Here is a 21788-nt window from a genome sequence, read left to right as displayed (position 1 = left end):
GCACAAATAATTCTTTCAATGTGCATATATATATATATATATTTTTTTTTTTTTTAATAAATATACACACATACATAGATAATATGTTGGAGATTAAAAGTTACAGAGATATGCAATTATTAGAGAGGATTTATTTTTTTTAAAGACATTTTATAAAGTAGTACAACTTACGGTGTATACGGGACAATTATATGAGAATGTAAAATCACTTGATTGTATAAATCTCAACACATTCGGCGATATCGTTTCTTTAATATTTTTATTATATATATATACATATATATATATATATATATATATATATATATATATATATATTATATATATAGGTGTGTATGTGTGTATATATATTTTTGGTCATCGTGCTCTTCAATTGATGAAAATTCATTAGAATAGATAATAGGTCTGAAAATATACGGATGTTTAATTAAGTGAACGAAAGAAAATATTCGAAAAGAAATTCTTTTTTATTTTTTTTTATTTTTCATTTCAAAAATAGAATTCATGCATTAATAAAAGGAAATGAAAAGAAAAAGAAAAAGGTATTATATAATTTAATTAAAAAATACTTACTCTCGGTGATATCTTAGCGTAACACATATTGAATTCGTACGCGTATTGACACTTGTCACCCTGAGCTAAAAAAAGAGAAAAAGGAGAGAAATATAAAAAGCAAGGAATTATCGATCGACAATTGACGAATAATATTAGAAATCGATTAGGTGTAATCGAAAGAAAATAAATAAAACTATGAATCATTTAAAAGTCATAATATTATAACTAAATGAAATATCTCTCTAATAATTTTATTAAATCTAATTTTCTCGATTACACATTGATCGATCTCTCGAGAATAAAATAAGTAAAAAAGAAAAAAAAAAAGAAAGAAAAAACAAAAAACAAAAAAAAATAAAAAAGAAAAAGAACTTAAAGGTAATAAAAAAGAAACATAAGAAAGAAATTTATGTACCCAGGTATTTACCAATCAGCTTGCAATCGCTAATGCCTTTCAAAACTTCCGCTCTATAAGCTGGGATTCTTTGAAAAAAAGTTAGCATACCGTTCAAATTTAATTCCCCTTTATCGTCTATTAGACCAAATTGTTCCCAGAGGCAATACATGTAACACTGCAATCGACATATAAACAGAATTATCTCGGCACAACTTTGAACAATTCAATTAGTCTCTCTCTCTCTCTCATGATCATGATTCTAAAGTGCAATACTTTCTCTGGACATTCACCTTTAATTCAGGCGTCTCCGGCCATTTATCATTTCTTACCGCTTCGATGTCAGCTGAAAAAAAAATTATTACAATATCAAATCGTAGATCAATAAGTTTATCCATACACATATCTATCTATATATATATATGTGTGTGTGTGTGTATTTAATTAATTTGAAAAAAAAAAATTATTTTTTATCATACCTGTAGCCACTCCTGTCTGTGTCTGACAAGCATTCACAACGCTAACTGCAGTAGCTATCATTTCGTCAGAAACGAAACTCGGTCGTTTCTAAAGGAATTGAAAAAAAAAAATTCATTTTTTATGAAACAACGAACGCTATGATACGATTGAAAACGTAATAAGTAGGATCCTGTGGAAGAGGGGGGGGCGAATTTAGGGGATGGGGAGTATGATCAAAGATATGGAAACATCGATCGATGAAAAAAAAACATGTAAACAAAAAGAAGTACGTACTTGTATTATATTAAAAAGGAATAATAAGTCAGATAATTATTGATATCATCTATTGATTGTATATTACGATAAAAAGAAATATTAATGTTATATGTTTCGTAGGATGATAGATTTAAAAAATAAATCCTGACCTACCCCGCAATGAACGAGGGACGTCTCGAAGAGACAAACGAGCAAAACGGCGATAAGTTTCATCCTTGTTTGTTTACGATAATAGCGCGTCTTGTTTTGTTTTATTTAGTTTCGTTTTTTTTTTCCTTTTTTCTTTTTTTTATTCAAAGGATCGATTTTAGCTTTGGCGTCGGTCGTGATCAAAATGGGGTGGATTCTACGAACTCCCGATGGCTTCCCGTTCGGAATTGATTTCGATTCAAACAAAACCTGATAACGATGACTACTTTTTTTTTCTCTTGAAGCCTCTCTCTCTCTCTCTCTCTCCCTCTTTTATTTTTCTTTCTCTTTTGCTTTTCCCTTTTCTTAATCCACCTGAGAACACGAGACGAACGTGCGTTCTCGTGCGTGATAGTACTGGCTGACGTTTCGTTGGTTGCTGACACGACCGCCAAGCGCGAGGGTGGAACTGATGATAGGCATGATAAGAGCAGATCGAATGGGGTGGGGTAGGGTGAGGTGTGGTGAGGTGTGATGTGGTGAGGTGTGGTAAGGTGGTGGTATCCCGGTTCAGGGGACTGGGGGAGGTAACTCCATAGACGCATAGAGAAAACGCCAGATGGAGGATGCTGCTGCGTCCGTTTGCATTTGGACCATTCGAAAGAAAAGAAAAGAAAAAAAAAAAAAAAAGAAGAAGAAAAACAAAAGTAAAACAAATAATAACACGTACTTCTTTTCAACTACTCCCTATTGAAAATCCTTCAAAGAGGAATATTCAATCGATGATTTTACGATCGAAGATTCATCACATTTCTCTCGAATTTATCGATCCTCATCCCTCTTCCCATTCTTCCAGTGAAACGAAGTAATTGATCGTCATTGATCGTGATCACTGATCTGATTTGTAAAAAAAAAAAATTCTAATTCCTTTAAAAAATCTGTCAGTCTGTATATATATATATATATATATAGTATAGGTTGTTACTACTTAAGTCTGAACAAAATGGCATGTGACTACTTTTCTCACAGCTTCTTGTTCGTACAGCAAATGTATGTGTGTGTGTGTATATATATATATATATGTGTGTTTGTAACGATAAGAGAAATAATTTTTGTAGGACAGATTCGTAACGCGGTCTCTTTCGATTCTAGGCCAGTTGTGCTTGTGATGCATAGTTACATTTGATCGGCGGATGTTACCAGTTTACGATCCCTAACTCTTGATACTCTCTTGTTCGACTCCGCTCGACAGTCAAATAAGTACCTTGTCCCCATTTTTTTTTCTTTTTTTCTTCTTATATATATATATCTATCTATAAGATTATATATATATATATAATCTTCTTATATATATATATATATATATATATATATATATATATATATCTACAAAATCTCGAAAAATTCAGTCGCGCATGGACAAACGGATCGGATCGATCCATAATGATCAAGGATCTCTCTCGATAATTATCTTTTGAAATCGACGATAATATATAAAATTTCTTTTTCAATTTAACTTCATTCAAGATAACATTTATTTGTCATCAGAGATTACATTAACGATAATAATTATCATAAGATCGTTATTAGAAAAAAAAAAAATAAATAAATAAATAAAAGAAAAGAAAAGAAAAGAAAAAAGAGCAATGCGCAAGTTTTATTTTATTAATTTATCATTAATTTAAATATTTATTAATTAATTCAATGGACAGCTCTAATTTTTTTTTTTTTGTTACATTTAAATGTTATCGTGAAGATTATTTTATTTTTGTTTTATTTATTTCATTTATTTATTTATTTTTTTTTTTTTTCGTTCGTTCAAGATACGATGAGTCAGTCAATAGAATTCCGGCGAAGGTAGACGAGCATAGCCGAGAGCCAACCTTGAATAACTTCGTGTGTACAGTCGCCAGTAAAATTATTGACCAATTTGTATTCGCTTAACCATATTCTCGATGGAGATGATTCTGTGTTTGGTCTACGATAGTAAATTGAAAGAAGAAAGAAAGAAAGAAAAAAAAAAGGAAGAAGAAGAAACCGAAAATGATTTATTATATTAGAAATGAATTTTCTTTCTCTTTCTCTCTCTCTCTCTCTTTATTTTTTTTCTTCTCCCTTTCTTTTACAACATTATCATTCCGATCACGGATCATACTTTACAAACTACTCACATAATCGGACGCAACATTATCGTTGACTGTACTTTTACCGTCAAACCACCGCAGAGGTACAGTCTTCGACCGTATTACTATTGTCGTTCTCGTTCCGACGTTATTTTTTTCTTTTCGTCCGTTTTTATTTTCTCCTTTTTTTTCTTTTTCTTTTTTTTCCTTTTACGAATCGTCGACAATATTATGCGAAAAGTGCGGTTCAAAGTAAAAGGAAATGAGATAAAAGAAAGGATAGTAAAAGCAAAAAAAAAAAAAACCAAAAAAACCGCGCGCAGTAAAGGAAAAAATAATATCAATCTTTACGCGCGTTTCAAGTAAGAAAATTTCGTTTTATTGCGTGCGTGGAATGAAATAAATAAAAAAGAAAAAAGAGTGGGGAGGGAGGGAGAGAGGGATGGGGAGAAAAAAGGAAAAAAAGTTCGAGGAAGAAAATCCAATTGGAAAATATTGTAAATATAGATTTCTCAATTGTATGTGACAATATATTCTCGTTGGACTGTACGGTCGATGTCGTCGTACAGTCAACTTACGAACGAACTTTAATTGTCGATCTTTGTCGGATAGAGCTCTCTAGAGGAGTTTTTTTTCACGGATTCTCCGTGAAAAACAAAGACAAAAGAAAAGAAGTGGAAAATTTTTGAAGGATAAAACATATTACCACGTGATCGTAATCTTTCTTTTTTTTTCTTTTCGAAAAGATATTAATTTTCATCCAATAGGTTAATCGTAAAACGTATACGAACGTTTCTATGGTTCCGTGAAATTCGAACGATCGGGAGGTTAAGATCGAATCATGACAAAATAATCTCCACGGGGACTGTACAGCCGAAGTTGTATTGACCGCGGCGTTTTCTCCGGTGCGGCGGATGTGTTTCATCGAAAAAAAAAAAAAAACAAAAAAAAAACAAAAAAAAACAAAAGTAAATAAATAAATAAAAATAAATAGAGAAAAGAGAGGGGAGAAAAAATAGCTAAACGTACACACGTACGTACTATAACCGGCTAAATGTTAAGCATCGAAAGGATTTACTCGTCGTAAGGCGTTCTTTAGTGCGCGTTAAATGTCGACAAGATTGACGTGAGGTAAAAATCATACCTTTCCTTTTCGTTTCTCTTTTCTCTTTCTCTTTCTATTTCATTCTCTTTCTTTCTTTCTTTCTTTCTTTTTGTTCTTTTTCGTTTTATTTTATTTTTCGTGCCTAAGACGTCAAGGTTTCGTCGAAAGTCAAACGCAGAGCACAATGACGAAAACGAAGAAGAAGAAATATTTTTGGATCAATCGAATTGCATTGAAGTGACAATGACGTTTCGATTATATTATTTGGATTCGAATTTCATCAAAAAACACGACACAATTTATTATACATGTCGTCCTTTTTGGACGAATAAAGTTTGTAAAAATCTTGATGGTGATGCACAGCCATTTGTCACGTGGTTCTCCTACTTTTAATACGTCACTTGTCGCGTGAAATTTGAATTCTTTTTTTATCCTCTCCTTTACACGATTGTAAATAAGTTAAGATAATAACAATGGGAAAGACAAGGGGCGTACATGAAACCACACCGGAATTAAGAAATCGTATGGTTGGAATGTACGAGGCTGGCTTGGGACTTCGTGAAATTGCAGCTGCAGTTAATTGTTCGGTATATTTTCTTTCTAAATAATGATATATTAATGATTATTTTTATCCTTGTTGTTTACAAATTAATAGGATGCTTTATTAAAATATTCTATGGTGATTTTTATTACATTTGTCAGCAACGTACAGTCAAAAGATGGCTCAATCGATTCGATAAAGAAGGTAATGTGGAAACCAGAGAACGTTGTGGTCGTAAAAGAGCTACAACAGCTGAACAAGATGAAGCGATAATCAGGCTTGCTACACAAACACCTTTAACTGCTGCGAAAGCTGTGCTTCCAGCTTTAGGACTTACCTGTTCTGTTGATACTGTACGAGAGAGATTACATAAAGCAGGAATTCATAGTTGGACTCCATCTAGAAAATATATGCAAAGGATTCCACTTGGGTTGGTTTCATTATATATATATTTTAATATTTATCAATTCTACAGTAGAAGCACAATCTTTTCTATTTTATTGTATTCTTTTCTTGGCTTATATTCATTTTTTAGTAACGATACAGATGGTGCAGCTATTCAACAAGCCGTATGGAGACCTACTGGTACTCAATTAGGGAAAAAGAAATCAAATAAAGATACCAACAAGAATGATAAAACTATTCCAAAAAAGAAAAATCCTCCACGCAAAGTAAGAGCCAGAGATATATATGTTGGCGATGGCGCACCCGTAGATAATTTAAAACAATCTAACGAACAACAAGAGTTTGGATTTGCCCAACAAAATATTCCCCAAGAACAAACTAATGAAATACAAAATGCTACACAAGCTTTACCCGACAATCAAACAGAATTCAATAGTGGATTAACTATGAATCAACAGCCACAACCAATGTATCAACATCCTAGTATGAATATCGCACAAAATAATTGGCCTCTTGATCTTGTACAAGGCAGTCATCATTATCCACAAGTACGAATTCTTTATCTATGTAGTTATTCAAATTTTTATATCATTTTCCAATGTATATCATTGCTGATAAAGCATTTTTTTATTACTTGTATTAGGGTCAACCAACTGCAGTAACTCATAAGCCAATGGCACCTCAACATCAACTTCAAGAGCTTCATAGTCAAGGAGAGCAACATCATATGCAACAAGTGCAACAACAACAACAACAACAACAACAACAAATACAGCAACAAACTCAGCAAAGATTGCAGGAAGAAACGAATATTCATCATTCTAAATTTGACTCTCAGCAAGCACAAATTCAAGTCGATCATCAGGTCCAACAACAGCAAGAACAAAGCCTACAATCAAAATTGTCTAATCCTGTGAATAGTAGCACAAATATTGCTTCAGATAGTTCAAATTCGTGTAGTTCTCTTGAAAGTAATCAATTGTCAAATACAGATAGTGTGCAAGTTGACGATACACCAAAGGCAGAAAGTGAACATTCAGAAAGACAAAAGAAAAAAAAGAAAGGTGGTAAAGCAAAGGGAACACTAGAAACTAGTGTAGAAATTAGAAATCGTATGATTGGGATGTCGGAAGCAGGATTATCTACATTATCCATTGCATTAGCAATTGATAGATCGGTAGGTTTAAATATATCTTCATTTCATATAATTTTTGTATTTTAATAATATATATATATATATTTTTTTTTTTAATAGGAACGTACTGTTAAAAGATGGTTAGAACGTTGGCATAAAGAAGGAAATGTACAAACGAAAGAAAGAAAGGGTCGTCGTCGAATTACCACTAAAGAACAAGACGAAGCTATTGTCGCAATGGCTACTCAACATCCATTAACAGCAGCAAAATATGTGGCTCCTGCTTTAGGATTGAAATGTAGCGTGGATACGATTAGGGAGCGCCTTCATAAAGCAGGAATACATAGTTGGAAACTTGGAAAGAAACAGGGGTAGTTATATACAGTATTAATATTAATGATAATAACAATAATACTAATAAAAAATATTTTGTAATATTTTAGAGAAGGTAATGCAGTTCATACGGTTCATCTTTGGCAACCTAGTGGTAATCGTCTTAATAAACCAAAAACTTCTGGAGATAAGAAAAAGAAATCAAGTGATAATAAAAAGAGAGATCATTTAACAAATAATATACAAAAACGAATATCTAGAAAAAAGAAAATTGATTCTTCTCCTTTAAAAGTTGTACCACCACCAGCAAATATGGTTCCTGAACAAGCTCCTATGCCTTTCCATAATCCGGCAACGAGTGAGTGAAATTAAAAATAAAGATTTAATAGATTTTATTGTCTAGCCTCGTATATATAATTAATCAATGAAATTGTTTCAGTGCCAAATTATGTTGGAAATAGTAACATATTGCAGCCTGTTCATAACATCTCTGCACCTCCACCATCAATTCCTCAACCACAACCACCACCGCCTCCAGGTCCACCTCCAGGACCGCAATCAATGCAACCAATGGGTCCTATTATGCAACAAAGACCCGATTGTAGATTAGCTCCTTCTATAGTTCCACCTGTATCTACTCAAGGTAATTCTGGTGCAGTTTATGCATCATGTTTGGTGGCAAATAATAATCACACAGGTCATATGGAACAACCCGATCCCTTAAATTATGAGCCATACATATGGAGCTTTTAAGAGGTAATGCCTTTTATTATAAGTTTATAAAATCTTTCTCATTTTTTTACGATAAAAATTTAGTTATTTATATATATATATATATATATATATATAGTGAATCTTCTGATTAGATCTCACTAATTTTATGTTCATATATGTCATTATTTGCTGTGATTACTGCCTTTCAATTAACAAAGAAGAAAGAAAAAACTGAGAAACATAAAACGCTTAAAGTAAAAGTTTAAAATAAATTTATGTATCTTTGCACCTTTTGAAAATTTACGAACTATTTACACATAACTGTTAAGTATTCCATAAATTTTCAATGATAGAAAACATCATTAAAATCAGATGTTATTGTAAATACTTTGTAGAATGTAAATTTGAATCTGTCATTACAAAAAAAAAATGGCATGCGTGATTAGATATAATATAATACACCAAATGCATTACAAAATCTTTTAAATATTTCTCCTAATAACGAGTTGTCGTAATTAGTTATATTAAATGATGTATAAATCATTTTTTATTATGTATATATAAATATATATATTTAAATGACGTAAGAGGAATATTTATTTTAGGAACTTGTATTGCATAATTAAGGGAAAATAATTTTAAAACTAGTTGTTCCTCCGAGATATTGATCATAATTGTGGTATAGTAAAATAATACATACATTAATTTTTTTACATCTTAACTATAAATAATAAAGCAATATGATATTTTAAAAATGTTACAGATGGGTAGAAATTTGTATCAAAAATAGAGTACAATCTGGTATATTCCAGTAATGTGTAAAAATTTGAGAGTTAAAAAGTATTAGAGAAAAAGCATTAAAATTTTAATACTGTGTGTGTGTGTGTATGGGGGGAGTTCAATTTTATTGAAACTCAAATTAAATTATTTTATATCGATTATAGGAACATTCTACTATCATTTTTATTTCTTAATAGATATAAATTATGTATTTATCATAAATAAAACAGTATTCTTAAAGAACGTCCATATATAATACTGATAATACATATACAAGTTAATATATATAATTGTGTAAAAAAAAAAAATAAGTATTTGCATGTTCATATTACATTATATCAAAACCAGTGTTTCTTAACATTTGATTAGGATCTTTCAAAAAAAAAAAAAATGTGCAATTGTATACTGTATAAGTATGCAAGAATGATAATGTGTGCTCAAATATCGCATACAATCTGACAAATAAATATATCATATTGTATTTTGTTACAAGCATAGTAGTTTTGAGAATGCATACAAAAATTGCATAATTTATCATTATTATAAAATTAATAAAAAAAAGTCTGTATATCTCATCTGATTACAGTTTATATTTTTTCACAGGTTACCTACATGAATAAAGTATATCTCATATATCTAGTTATGATACATTTAAAGTATAATATTACAGTATTCCTACAGAGTTTCGAGAGGGAAAAAAAAAGAAAAGAAAAAAAAGTAGTATCAACTTATTATGAAAGTTCCCATATTCCTTTAATATTATTTATAACCTTTTCTGGATCATTTTTATGGAACATAAAAAATCCTTGGATTTGAGCAGGACTAACATTTTTCTTTTGAGCCATCACCTCGTTCGCAAATTGTTTTGCCATATCTCTTGTTACATTGTCAGGGGATTTATAAAATCTTAAGAACATTTGTTCAACTTGACTACAACTGCACCAACCTAGTGATATATTTTAAATTAATATTTTCTGGTTAGTTTTAATATTTATATATTAATATACATTCATCCTTGAATAGATACCAATATATTCTTTGACATCAACTCTACCAGGTCTCACAAGAGCAGGATCTAAACGTTCTAGATAATTAGTTGTCATAAATAAAATTCTTGCTTCTGTAGATGCAACACCATCCAAACAATTTAATAAACCACTAAACGTAACTCTGTTTAAACCATCAAATGCAGCTTTAACTGTAATTACAATTAAAAATTGTATAATGTATTATAGTATATTCAAAGTCATATTAAATTAGTAATAGGACAATAATAAAATAATATTGTCAACTTTACCTTCCTTAGATTCTTCTCTACTAATAAATGCAGCATCTATATCTTCAAGAAGAATAATCGTTTGTTGTGGAGCAACTGCTAATAAATGATTTAATCTATCATCTGTTAACCCACGTTCAGACAAATTTAAAACGCATATACCACGTTCTAATTCTCCTGCTAATGCTGTTATAAAAGATGATTTTCCACAACCTGGTGGACCATATAACAAATATCCTCTCCTATAAGGGATTCCTAGAAAAAAAAAAAAAAAAAAAAAAAAAAAAAAAAAAATTGAGTACACAAAATAATGAATTTTTTCCTTTAAGAAAAAAAATGTAAAATTCTTACCTCTATCGCTATACCATGATGGGGTATTAATAAAGTCTTTACAATCATATAAAATTCGTTCAGATATTCCAGCATCTAAAATCACAGACTTTATTGGTCTTTTCTTTTTAGGATGTCCAAATTGTCTCCATTCACTGCCCATTGCAACATACATTATAGTTTTTCCTTCGTGCTCCTTTAAAGCCATTTGTCTAGCTATGAAAAAATAATTTATACTAAATCCTTATTACTTTAAAGATTTAATAATTATATGTAGGAATTCAACCTTCTTCAAGAATATTAAAGTATAAGGTTTTGTCTCTTCCAAAGGCTGTTAGCTGTACCGTTTCCCATGGTACACCCATGTGCAAATCTAATGTTTGTTGTTCCCTTGTCCTTTCAACTCTTATCCAATTACCTTGATAACTATAAATCAATAATTATACATTAATACATTTCATGATTAATTTATTAATCAAGACAATGAGTTATTGTAAATGAAATATTACTTACTTAAAAAAGTGTGTTCCAATACTAGGTATAAAATCATATTTGGTTTTTATTTGACCTGTTTCCTTTTGTTCAAAACTTGTCTCAACGGATAAATGTTGAGTCTTTTTAGCACCTTTATGTGTAATCCATTGCAAAAGCCATTGATAACTTTTGTCTCGACATGGAACTTCCAAAGTAATCATATAATGTCGCCTTTATCATATAAGATCACTTAATTATCATATATATATATATACACATATATACATATATATATATATATAAAGAAAAACAATATATAGAAATTAATTTTCATTGAAATATTACCTAAAGAATATCATGCCCATTTGCATTCCTTTTCTTAATATAGCAGCACCAGCTCCTACGCCAAAAAGGCCAAATCCAGCACCAAAGTAAGGATTCTCCGATAGAGTATGTATATAATCGACAATTGTCATTTTTAAATAATTATTCGTAAGATTTTTAACACTTAATTTACATATTACTTGTTTCATAAAATTGAAAAATAATATTATTATAGGTTATATACATTGCACATTGATTATTGTTTTTAAAAAAATGACATGTTCCTTTTGATGTAACAATGATAAAAATTCTTTCGATTATTGTTTAACAAAAATGAAAAAAAAAAAAGAAAAACATTTACATTCAATTTCTTCAAATATAATTCATTGTAGAATAATTGAAAAGCTTTACTTTGTTTATATGTTATATAAATTAGTTCGATGGAACACGTGAAGTAAAATGAAAATAATACTACGATGTAATTAGTCAATGATTCTGTTTCATAATGAACGATAATAATTTCGATATATAACGTAACTTTGCCAATGATTTATCGTATCTACGGACAAATTCGTCAATGACTTAAAGTACATTTACGAAATAATTCGTCAATGATTTATCGTATCTACGGACAAATTCGTCAATGATGATAATACATTGACTAACTATACCATAGACACGCCGTTTAGATCATTGACGAATTATTCCGTAGAATCATCTTCATTTTACTAATTATTAAATTTTCAATTACGTTAAGACAATTAATTATTTCTATTGTAATAAATAATCATTATTGAATTAAATTATTATTATTATCTAATACCGATTCATAAATCGTACGAACGTTCATATATGTATTTCACGCGTATATTCGTATATCTTTTATAGGATCTCTGTGTATTCCGAAGTGACACGTGCAATACGTGGATTGGTCATTATTATAAATGTGTTCTCGATAATTAATACGATTTTTAATGAACTTTTAACGGTACGTAAAGTATTTTAGAATTATTTATATTGTAATATTTCGAAAATGATCATTCTCATGATATATATATATATATATATATTTAAGTGTGTTGTGTACTTCGACGGTGTCAGTTTTTAAATAACGAATTTTCATTTATTTTATTATTCATGTGATATTCGTTAAAGTTTAATGTTTTCACATTAAGGTATAATATTTTCATAAAGAAAAATTGATAATATTATTTGTTATAATATTATTGATTATTTATTTATTAATATCGGTGTTTATCGTAATGGCCCTAACCTATATACATCGTTTGATGTGTTATTAATGTATAAATTTCTTTACAATTATTTAAGTAATTGTTATAGTAAAATTGAAATATACATATAAATGATATTATTATTATTATTATTATTATGTATTAGATGTTATTATTATTATGTATGTTTTAGATGTGGATATTAGTACTTTTTTATTCATTACTTCTTTGCTCAAGAGGATTACAAGCCGATAAAAAGATTAATAAATATGTAACAACGTTGATTGATGCAAAATGGAAGGAAACCCCATTGGTTCTCGAAGCAGCTGAATATCTTAGCGATGAAAATTCAAATTATTTTTGGAAATTTATAGAAGCATATTCCGATAATGTTGACTCTATACAAAATGGTAATTAACAATATAATTAATTTGTATTTACTATTAATCGTATTAATCTAATATAGAATATATATATTTTTTTAGGCACGGAAAAGGATCATTATGAATTAATTTTAAAATTAGCTGGAAAGTATTTATCTCCAGCAGAAATTGCTGTTCTTAAATTAGGATTGTCTTTGCGGATTTATTCTACACGCGTTGAAATGTTTTCACAAATGGCAGAAAATAAAAATATTTCTACTTTAGAATGTTATAACGTAGTAGATATTGGTGGGAAATTTACTTGTTCCATTGAAGAAATAGATAACATAATAAAAGAGGTAACTAAAATATATTTAGTCTGATAGTTCTATTAACTTTTAATTTCTTTTGATAATTATATTTTATATTTCTTTCTTTTATTTTAATATTTTAGGATGAATGGACTAAGAGAGATACCTACAGTATAGATCATTATTATTTGGGATCTCATAAAACTGATAAAGTTATGATAATGTATGGTCAAATTGGTTCTCCTATGTTCATTGACTTACACACAAAATTGAAAAATATAGCAGATAAAAAAGGAATCAATTATATATTACGTTACTATTTAAAGGTAAAACAAAATGTTGATAGAAAACTTATAATGAAAAAAAACTTTTTAATATTTTTTCGTCATACATTTTTTTTTAATTGTAGGATAGACCAGACAGGAAATTACGATTATCCGGTTATGGCGTAGAGTTACAAATGAAATCAACTGAATACAAAGCTACAGATGATTCAGATATTAAAGATAATACTGGAAAAAAATCTGAAACGAACAATGATGGAATTGAAGAAATAGATGGAATCAATTTTATGACTTTGAAGTATATATTTGTTAACATATGATAAAATATATAGATCTTGTTTAATATTAATCATAAATATCTTTCAGAACATTGTATCCAGACAAGCATGCTGAATTAGAAGAACTACAAACGCATTTGCTTGAAACTAGTCATGAAATAGGAGCATTAAAAGTATGGCAGTTTCAGGAATTAAGTCATCAAGCAGCTGAAAGAATAATGAATTCTCCTACAGATGAAGCTCTTAATGTTTTAACGGATATCGCTCAAAATTTTCCAATGCAGGTAAGATTTAATATTTTATTTGCAATAATTCCTTTTGGTATTATATATCTCATGCATTGTATAAAAATTTATTTATCTCTTAGGCCAAATCATTAATAAGAACAAAAGTAAATAATGAAATGAAAAAGGAGATGAAGCTCAATCAAGAAATATTTTCTGGAAGTTTGAGTATACAGCCAACCGATACTGCACTTTTTATCAATGGTTTATTCTTTGATTTAGAAGCTATGGATGTCCTTACACTTTTAGAGGCTTTGAGAGGCGAATTGCGTGTAATGGAGGCACTTCATAAAATTGGTAAAATATATATGTATAAATATAAATGATCTAACTTTTTTTTATATGATTTTATAAATTTAATTAACAATTATATTTTCTTTCTTTCATAGGATTTAGTAGTAAAAAAATGGGAAAACTTTTAGCCCTTGATTTGTCAAGTAATGCGGATAATCAAGAATTTGCAATGGACATTAGAGACTCTGCTATAATTTGGATAAACGATATTGAAAATGATTCTCGTTATAGCAGATGGTCGCGTGCCTTGACCGAATTATTAAGACCAACGTTTCCAGGAATGCTCCGAAATATAAGACGAAATTTGTATAATTTAGTGAGTCATTATTTAATCTTGTAATTAAGAAATTTGTAATTTAACAAAATATTATTTATTATTATATAGAAATTATTTTATTAACAGGTATTAATCATCGATCCTCTTAACGAAGATTCATTGGCCTCAGTTTCATTAGCACTATCTTTATATTCATACGTTGCTCCTTTAAGAGTAGGATTCGTTTTTATAACTAATTATAATACTTCAGTCACTGGATTATCAGATCCCAGCGTTGCAGTGAATAATGCGTTTCATTATTTCATAGAGAGCAAAGGTGCTAAAGAAGCAGTGCAATTTTTGGTAAAATCTTTTATTTCAATTAATTGATTATTTTTAATTACGTTTTATTAAGTAACATTAATGAATTTGTTTTAGTTAGGAATTTATATCGGATCTAATACCATAACTGTGGACGATATAAAACAAGCTATAAGAGCAAGAGATTCTTCTGCTAATATAAATTATATTCTTGGGGAAGAGTCAGAATATGACGTTGGTCGTCATTTGGCTAGTGATTTTGTGAAACGATCTGGATTCAAGAAATTCCCACAAGCATTACTTAATGGTGTACCATTATCACCTGCTCGTTTAAATGCTGATTCATTTGAGGAAACGGTATTAGCTACAATTGTATCACAAACACCTGCCCTACAGAAAGCAGTTTATCGTGGTGAAGTTACGGAAGGAGATGATGTCGTTGACTTCATAATGAATCAACCAAATGTTATGCCACGGTAACAAAGATTTTCTTTCGGTATTAAATAAAATTATTACTCTGTTTTTTTTTCTTTTTTTACAGATTAAATGAACGCATCTTAAAAGTAGATAAACATGCATGGTTGAATTTAATTGGAATTATTCCTGAGGATAAGGATTTTACTAAATGGAGTCATCAAGATGCATCATCATGGCTCATGAAAAATATGAAATATTTATTTATATCTCGTCGCAGTAGCTTACATCATTTATATTCATTTTGGATCGTAACAGATTTAAGATTAGAATCATCCAGAAAATTATTAGAGGAAGCTCTTGTCTATGCAGTATGTAAATTATTTTACAATAATTCTTTTGGTACTTATGACAAAATTAATATGAAATATAATATTTAATTAAATCGTATCTTATCGTAGGAATCAAATGCAGATGCAAGAATCAGTTTAATCATCAATCCGGCGGATGATACAAATCATGAATATGATTTAAACAGAATTGCTCTTGCTGCTTTAAATTCATTGCCTATGGACAAGGCTTTAAATATAATGCACAAGATAGTCAAAGATGTTCCATTTACTGAGGTTGGCCTCATTATTTTTTATTTTATAAAAAATATATATATATATATCTTAAATGAATTTGTCGTAATATTGCAGTATGAATCAATCGAAGAACATTTGAAAGATCAAGATGAATTATTAGCATTCCATGCATATTATGCTAAACAAGTTTTAGGATTAGAAAAAGGAGCCACGACTGTCTTATGTAATGGACGGATGATTGGCCCGTTAGATACTAATGAAGAATTTACTAACGAAGACTTTTCACTTTTGGAACGATTTAGTCACAGTACATATGGAGATAAATTATTTAAAAGTTTAATTAAACCTCAGTCCGAGGATGATGATGATTATGGTATAAGCATATTGTTAATCTCTATAAAAGAAATATTTTTCTTCTTATTTCTTATGGTCATTGGAATAGAAAATTACTTTTACTGTTCTTAAATGTAGAAAAAACTGAAATTACGGATGACATGATAATGAAAATCACTTCACTATTGGTTCCACGACCACAAACACGTAATCGATTTGATGTACCTTTTCATGGCGATGAGCACAGGTAAAATTAATAATAAATATTTTTTAATTTCTTTTCATTAATTTCTTTTCTTTTTTATCGGCATATTATATTATATTTATTAATTTTTAGCGTTATCAAACTTTCACCTGCAAATCCAGACGAAGTAACATTCGATTTAATTGCAATTGTCGATCCTGTATCACGGGGTGCTCAAAAATTAGGTCCAATATTGAAGACATTAGAAAAAACTTTGAACTGTCATATTAAAGTATTCCTCAATTGTTTAGATAAAAATAGCGACATGCCACTGAAAAGGTATATTGATACTCACGTTATTATTATTTAACATCTATTTAATATATAATTATATAGAATAATAGATTAATATATTTTATTTTTAGTTTCTATCGTTTTGTACTCGATCCTGAACCACAATTTACAACAGATGGAAATTTCAATGGTGCTATTGCTAAATTTACTAAACTTCCTACTTCATCCCTATTGACACAATACATTCATGCACCAGAAAATTGGCTCGTGGAAGTAGTAAGAAGTGTCTATGATTTAGATAATATTAAATTAGACAATGTTGCGATAGGCGTTCATAGGTATGAAATAAATAATTAATACTTTTTCTCTTTTTTTTTTTTTGTTCTTCCTATAAATATGCGATAGAAAATAAATTTATAATTATTATATTGCAGTGAATTCGAATTGGAACATTTATTACTCGAAGGTCATTGCTTCGAAGCAGTAATGGGAAATCCACCAAGAGGTTTACAAATTACATTGGGAACCGAGAAGCAACCTGTAATGGTTGATACTATAGTTATGGCGAATTTAGGATATTTTCAGCTTAAAGCGAATCCTGGTGAATGGCATTTACGTTTAAGACATGGACGTTCAGCAGAGATATATGATATTACTACTGTTGACGGACAGGATGTTATTCAAGATGGCAATAATGTAAAAGTTTTAATAAGTTCTTTAAAAAGTCACGTTCTAAAAGTGAAAGTTTCAAAAAAACCGGACAAAGCTAATATGGATTTACTTTCGGACGATGAAAAAAATTCTGGCTTATGGAATTCTATTTCCAGGTATGTATAGAAATGATATTCAATGTAATTTCATAATAACAACAAAAAAGAAAAAAAAAAAAAAGAAAAAGAGAAAAGAAAAGAAATTCACATATCTAATGTTAATGAATATCAATAGGAACACAATGTTATTCATTTATCTTTGAACTTTAATTTTTATTTATTCTCTCCTTTTTTAGCTTTTCGAAATTTTGGTAAGCTTTTCATTACTATGTAGATAAATACAAATTTAAATGTAAAGATATAAAAAAAAAAAAAAAAAAAAAAAAAAAAAGAAAAAGAAGAAAAAAAAAAGAAAAAAAGAACAAAGAAAAGAAGAAAAATTCTTCAATCATTATCATTCCTCTATTTATAAACAAATGAAAATATAAAATTTTCCTTTTTATTTTCGTCGAAATTTCATTTCTTCTTTTATATTAGGACATTCGCTACAGGAGATGAAAATGAAGATCAGGATGAAAAATTAAATATATTCTCACTTGCCTCTGGTCATCTTTATGAAAGATTTTTAAAGATCATGATGTTGAGTATTATCAAACATACGAAGACACCTGTGAAATTTTGGTTTTTGAAAAATTATTTATCACCTACGGTGAAAGTGAGTAAGATAAAGAAAACAAAAAAAAAGAAAACATTTTCATTGTTAATTTTATTTTCATTAAATCTATTAATTAATAATATATCTAATAGGACTTCTTACCGCACATGGCAAAAGAGTATGGTTTTGAATATGAATTAGTTCAATATAAATGGCCACGTTGGTTACATCAACAAACTGAGAAACAACGAACAATTTGGGGATATAAAATATTGTTCTTGGATGTATTGTTCCCATTGAATGTTAAAAAAATCATATTTGTCGACGCCGATCAAGTACGAATGAAAATTTGATTTTTTTTTCTCTCCCCAATATACACTCCAAACTATATTTCCTTTGCTGTGATGAAATTTCATTTCTTTTTTCTTTTTCTTTCTTTTTTGTTTTTTTTTTTCTAGGTCGTAAGAGCTGACCTGAAAGAATTGGCATCTTTAGATCTTGGTGGTGCACCTTACGCTTACACACCATTTTGTGATAGCAGAAGGGAAATGGATGGTTTTAGATTTTGGAAACAAGGATATTGGAGGAATCATTTGCAAGGTCGTTCTTATCATATTAGCGCCCTTTACGTTGTAGATTTGAAAAGATTTCGTCGTATTGCTGCGGGAGATCGATTAAGAGGACAATATCAAGCATTAAGCCAGGATCCAAATAGTTTAGCCAATCTAGATCAGGTATATAAAATATTTTATGTATATTATTATTAATCGATTTTTTAAGGGACATATTTTTTCTTTTTTTTTTTTTCTTTTAATAATGATTTATTACTTTAGGATCTTCCTAATAACATGATCCATCAAGTAGCAATAAAAACTTTGCCACAAGAATGGTTATGGTGTGAGACATGGTGTGACGATTCGTCTAAAAAATATGCCAAGACTATAGATTTGGTTTGTATTCATAGAGATCATTTACAATTGAGCCAATCATTTATGAAAATGATCTAAGTCATTTGAAAGAATTATTTTTTAAGGAACAAAATTTTTTTTCCTCTTTTTGTCATCAGTAGGAGAATAATTTTTAACTAATTTAAACCTCAAATAATTTTTTTTAAATATTTTAAAAGGTAAAATATATGTGATCCTTTTTAGATCACTTTCATAATAATAAATGGCTCAATTAATACAGTTTGTTATTATAATAGAATTTTCAATAATAATTAAATTTTGCATTTCAGTGTAACAATCCGATGACTAAAGAGGCAAAGTTGCAAGCCGCAATGCGTATTTTACCAGAATGGGTGGGATATGACGAGGAGATAAAAGCGTTGCAACAAAAGATTGAAAATGAAAGTAGACAAATGGAAAAGGAAGATAGCGGTATGTTTAATGTAATAATGTAAAATAATAAACTATGGTGGAGAAGGAGAGGAGAACGGATTATTACTTTATTTATTTATTTATTTATTTATTTATTTATTTATTTATTTATTTATTTATTTATTTCAGAATCGAGTGAAGATCATACGAAACACGAAGAGTTGTGAAGTTAAATTGAAATGAAATAGAATAAATGATCTAGTTTATGACTTTTTCGATGATTCCAAACAAAACAAGAAGAAGAAGAAGAAGCAACCAAACAAACAAACAAACAAACAAACAAACAAAAAGAACTATTATTCACTTTCTTAATAAGTCTATAATTATCGGAACACAATCGATCGTGCCATTTAAAAAAAAAAAAAGAAGAAAAAATGAACAAACAAACAAACATAATATTCGTCTTAATTTTCTGTGATTGATATTCACCATGATACACGATGATTCTTTTTCGCAATGAGTGATAATGCGTAATAGATTATTAAAGATGAATTATTTGGCATTATCTTACTTATGTTAATGTGATATAAACGAATGATCGAATTTTTTGAAACGACAAAAATATAAGATTTTCATTTTGCGCGTTTAACGCAAAAGGATGATCAATGTATGATATACAAAATGAGAATGAATTTTCATTTTTCAGTATTGTAGCTAGACATGGACAGGAAAAATAGTCCAGATGTTATCGGAAGAATATTGTGATTTTTTATTACCTATATATTAATGTATATATATATTATATATATATATATATATATATATATATATATATATAATATATATATGTATATTATAGTCGTAAACAATAAACTTGTATCGTTTGTAAAATTGCAGGATTTTTTTACGATGGCGTACAATTATTTTCTATGATAAATTCCTATCGAATTAAGTCGAATTTAATTAATGTAGAACGAAAATAATGATATGAAAAATTAACAATTTACAAAGACTGAGATATATTTATTCAGTCACGTTATGATGTACACGTTATATTATAAAAAAAAAAATTTTTATGCGATTTTCGTGCGGTTTTTTGTATGGACAAAAATCATGTTTTTCTTTTTCTTTTCTTCTTTTTTTCTTTTTTTCTTTTTTTTTTTCTTTTTCAAGCACAACTTTTAAGTATTTCCTCGGTCGATCATTACATTTTCTTTTATTGGAACATAGAAAAATAAAATTTATCTTGATATTATCAGAAAACGTGTGTTTACACAATCGTCGATAATAATGGTCAATATTCGAGGCACGTATTTAAAAGAATAATGCTTCTGCAAAACTTATATATAATAATATTTTGCAAATATATTTATTTAAATGGAAAATAAAATGAGGATCGATCGATCCTTTGGAGGATTTTGATCGTAATTGATCCGAAAATTTTCAAAATTTGAATAACCTATATAACGAATAATAATAATAATAAACGAATCATGATATTATATCAGATCATTTTTAATCTGTACATCTATTTGAAATATCAATGATAACAATGATATTTTTCGTCGATATTTTACGACTAATCAGTTCTTTGCTCGTTGAGTTTTAATTATCATCGTTTTTTTTTGTATTATATATATAATATATATATATATATATATATATATTATTTTATATATATATATATATATATATATTAAATATAAAATTTGTTTTTAGTTCTTATTCGAAAGAAGTAAAAAAGAATATATTTGGAAATCGAAAAACGACCATGGAGAATCCTGTGATAATTAAAGAGAACGCCGTCGCGTAAGTGATATTTATTCAATTTTAAATAAATAATCTAATCATGATATTTCTAATATTTATCGCGTCAATAATATATTCAATTTAATATATACATGTACGTAGATCTTTACGATTTTTATTATTCAATTAGATCGCATTGAAATTCTGTGAAAATAATAGAGAAAAAACGCTTAAGTGATATTTTATCGATTTTAACAAATATTCTAATCAGATATTACTACAATATTTTAATCAAGGACAGATATAAATTTATTGGACTAACACGTGTATAATAATAATAATAATAATAATAATAATAATAATAATAATAATAATAATAATAATAATAATAATAATAATAATAATAATAATAATAATAAAGCATTAAAATAATTTTAACGATTTAAACATTGAAATGAAAATGGTGTAATGTTCTTGGGAATTTTTCCAGTTATAAATGGACATAGTAAGTTTGTTAAGTAGATATGTAAAGAATTTTGGGGAAAACCTATTGATAAATATTTATGTA

The 21788-nt window shown here is 28.5% G+C and overlaps 4 protein-coding genes across 9 annotated transcripts; 2 read left to right on the top strand and 2 right to left on the bottom strand.

Annotated features, from left to right (window-relative positions):
* Positions 1–286: 286 nt before the first annotated feature.
* Obp10 (odorant binding protein 10) lies at positions 287–5222 on the bottom strand. 3 transcript variants are annotated; one of them, XM_085662786.1, is made up of 7 exons: positions 5081–5210; positions 2544–2710; positions 1429–1516; positions 1243–1295; positions 971–1127; positions 574–638; positions 287–405 (listed from the first exon to the last, which is right to left on the bottom strand). In XM_085662786.1, exons 3-7 carry the CDS (start codon positions 1487–1489, stop codon positions 388–390), a joined length of 354 nt encoding a protein of 117 aa, XP_085518912.1. In that variant the 5' UTR covers positions 1490–1516; positions 2544–2710; positions 5081–5210; the 3' UTR covers positions 287–387. The 3 variants fall into 3 exon arrangements, with proteins under 3 accessions (XP_085518912.1, XP_035736705.1, XP_085518911.1); XM_035880812.2 differs by lacking the exon at positions 2544–2710 and having other exon boundaries at positions 288–405; positions 5081–5222; XM_085662785.1 differs by lacking the exons at positions 2544–2710; positions 5081–5210 and adding an exon at positions 1838–2308 and having other exon boundaries at positions 296–405.
* A 263-nt stretch (positions 5223–5485) lies between these two features.
* LOC118448055 (uncharacterized) lies at positions 5486–9183 on the top strand. The gene is made up of 7 exons (XM_035880801.2): positions 5486–5628; positions 5744–6012; positions 6118–6535; positions 6631–7164; positions 7243–7493; positions 7566–7813; positions 7895–9183. Exons 1-7 carry the CDS (start codon positions 5515–5517, stop codon positions 8206–8208), a joined length of 2148 nt encoding a protein of 715 aa, XP_035736694.1. The 5' UTR covers positions 5486–5514; the 3' UTR covers positions 8209–9183.
* Positions 9184–9551: 368 nt separating this feature from the next.
* On the bottom strand, positions 9552–11878 carry Bcs1 (mitochondrial chaperone BCS1). The gene is made up of 7 exons (XM_035880803.2): positions 11375–11878; positions 11069–11260; positions 10842–10981; positions 10577–10771; positions 10247–10480; positions 9977–10147; positions 9552–9895 (listed from the first exon to the last, which is right to left on the bottom strand). The coding sequence occupies exons 1-7, from the start codon at positions 11560–11562 to the stop codon at positions 9681–9683; spliced, it is 1335 nt and encodes a 444-aa protein (XP_035736696.1). The 5' UTR covers positions 11563–11878; the 3' UTR covers positions 9552–9680.
* Uggt (UDP-glucose-glycoprotein glucosyltransferase) lies at positions 11424–19924 on the top strand. 4 transcript variants are annotated; one of them, XM_035880798.2, is made up of 25 exons: positions 11429–11479; positions 12242–12341; positions 12779–12995; positions 13071–13306; positions 13402–13584; positions 13668–13840; positions 13909–14104; positions 14188–14401; positions 14494–14714; positions 14802–15017; positions 15093–15451; positions 15517–15760; positions 15851–16015; positions 16091–16349; positions 16448–16556; positions 16647–16832; positions 16919–17125; positions 17222–17614; positions 17794–17808; positions 18035–18212; positions 18305–18487; positions 18611–18886; positions 18986–19102; positions 19390–19531; positions 19661–19924. In XM_035880798.2, exons 3-25 carry the CDS (start codon positions 12779–12781, stop codon positions 19696–19698), a joined length of 4527 nt encoding a protein of 1508 aa, XP_035736691.1. In that variant the 5' UTR covers positions 11429–11479; positions 12242–12341; the 3' UTR covers positions 19699–19924. The 4 variants fall into 4 exon arrangements, with proteins under 4 accessions (XP_035736689.1, XP_085518902.1, XP_035736691.1 ...); XM_035880796.2 differs by having other exon boundaries at positions 11424–11479; positions 15851–16349; XM_085662776.1 differs by lacking the exon at positions 17794–17808 and having other exon boundaries at positions 11428–11479; positions 15851–16349.
* Positions 19925–21788: the final 1864 nt, after the last annotated feature.

The sequence above is a fragment of the Vespa mandarinia genome, chromosome 19 (genome assembly GCF_050613455.1).
Source record: "Vespa mandarinia isolate Hongniang chromosome 19, ASM5061345v1, whole genome shotgun sequence".
Lineage (NCBI taxonomy): Eukaryota > Metazoa > Arthropoda > Insecta > Hymenoptera > Vespidae > Vespa > Vespa mandarinia.
Note: the sequence above shows the minus strand (reverse complement) of the source record. Positions and strands in the feature narration are given on the sequence as shown.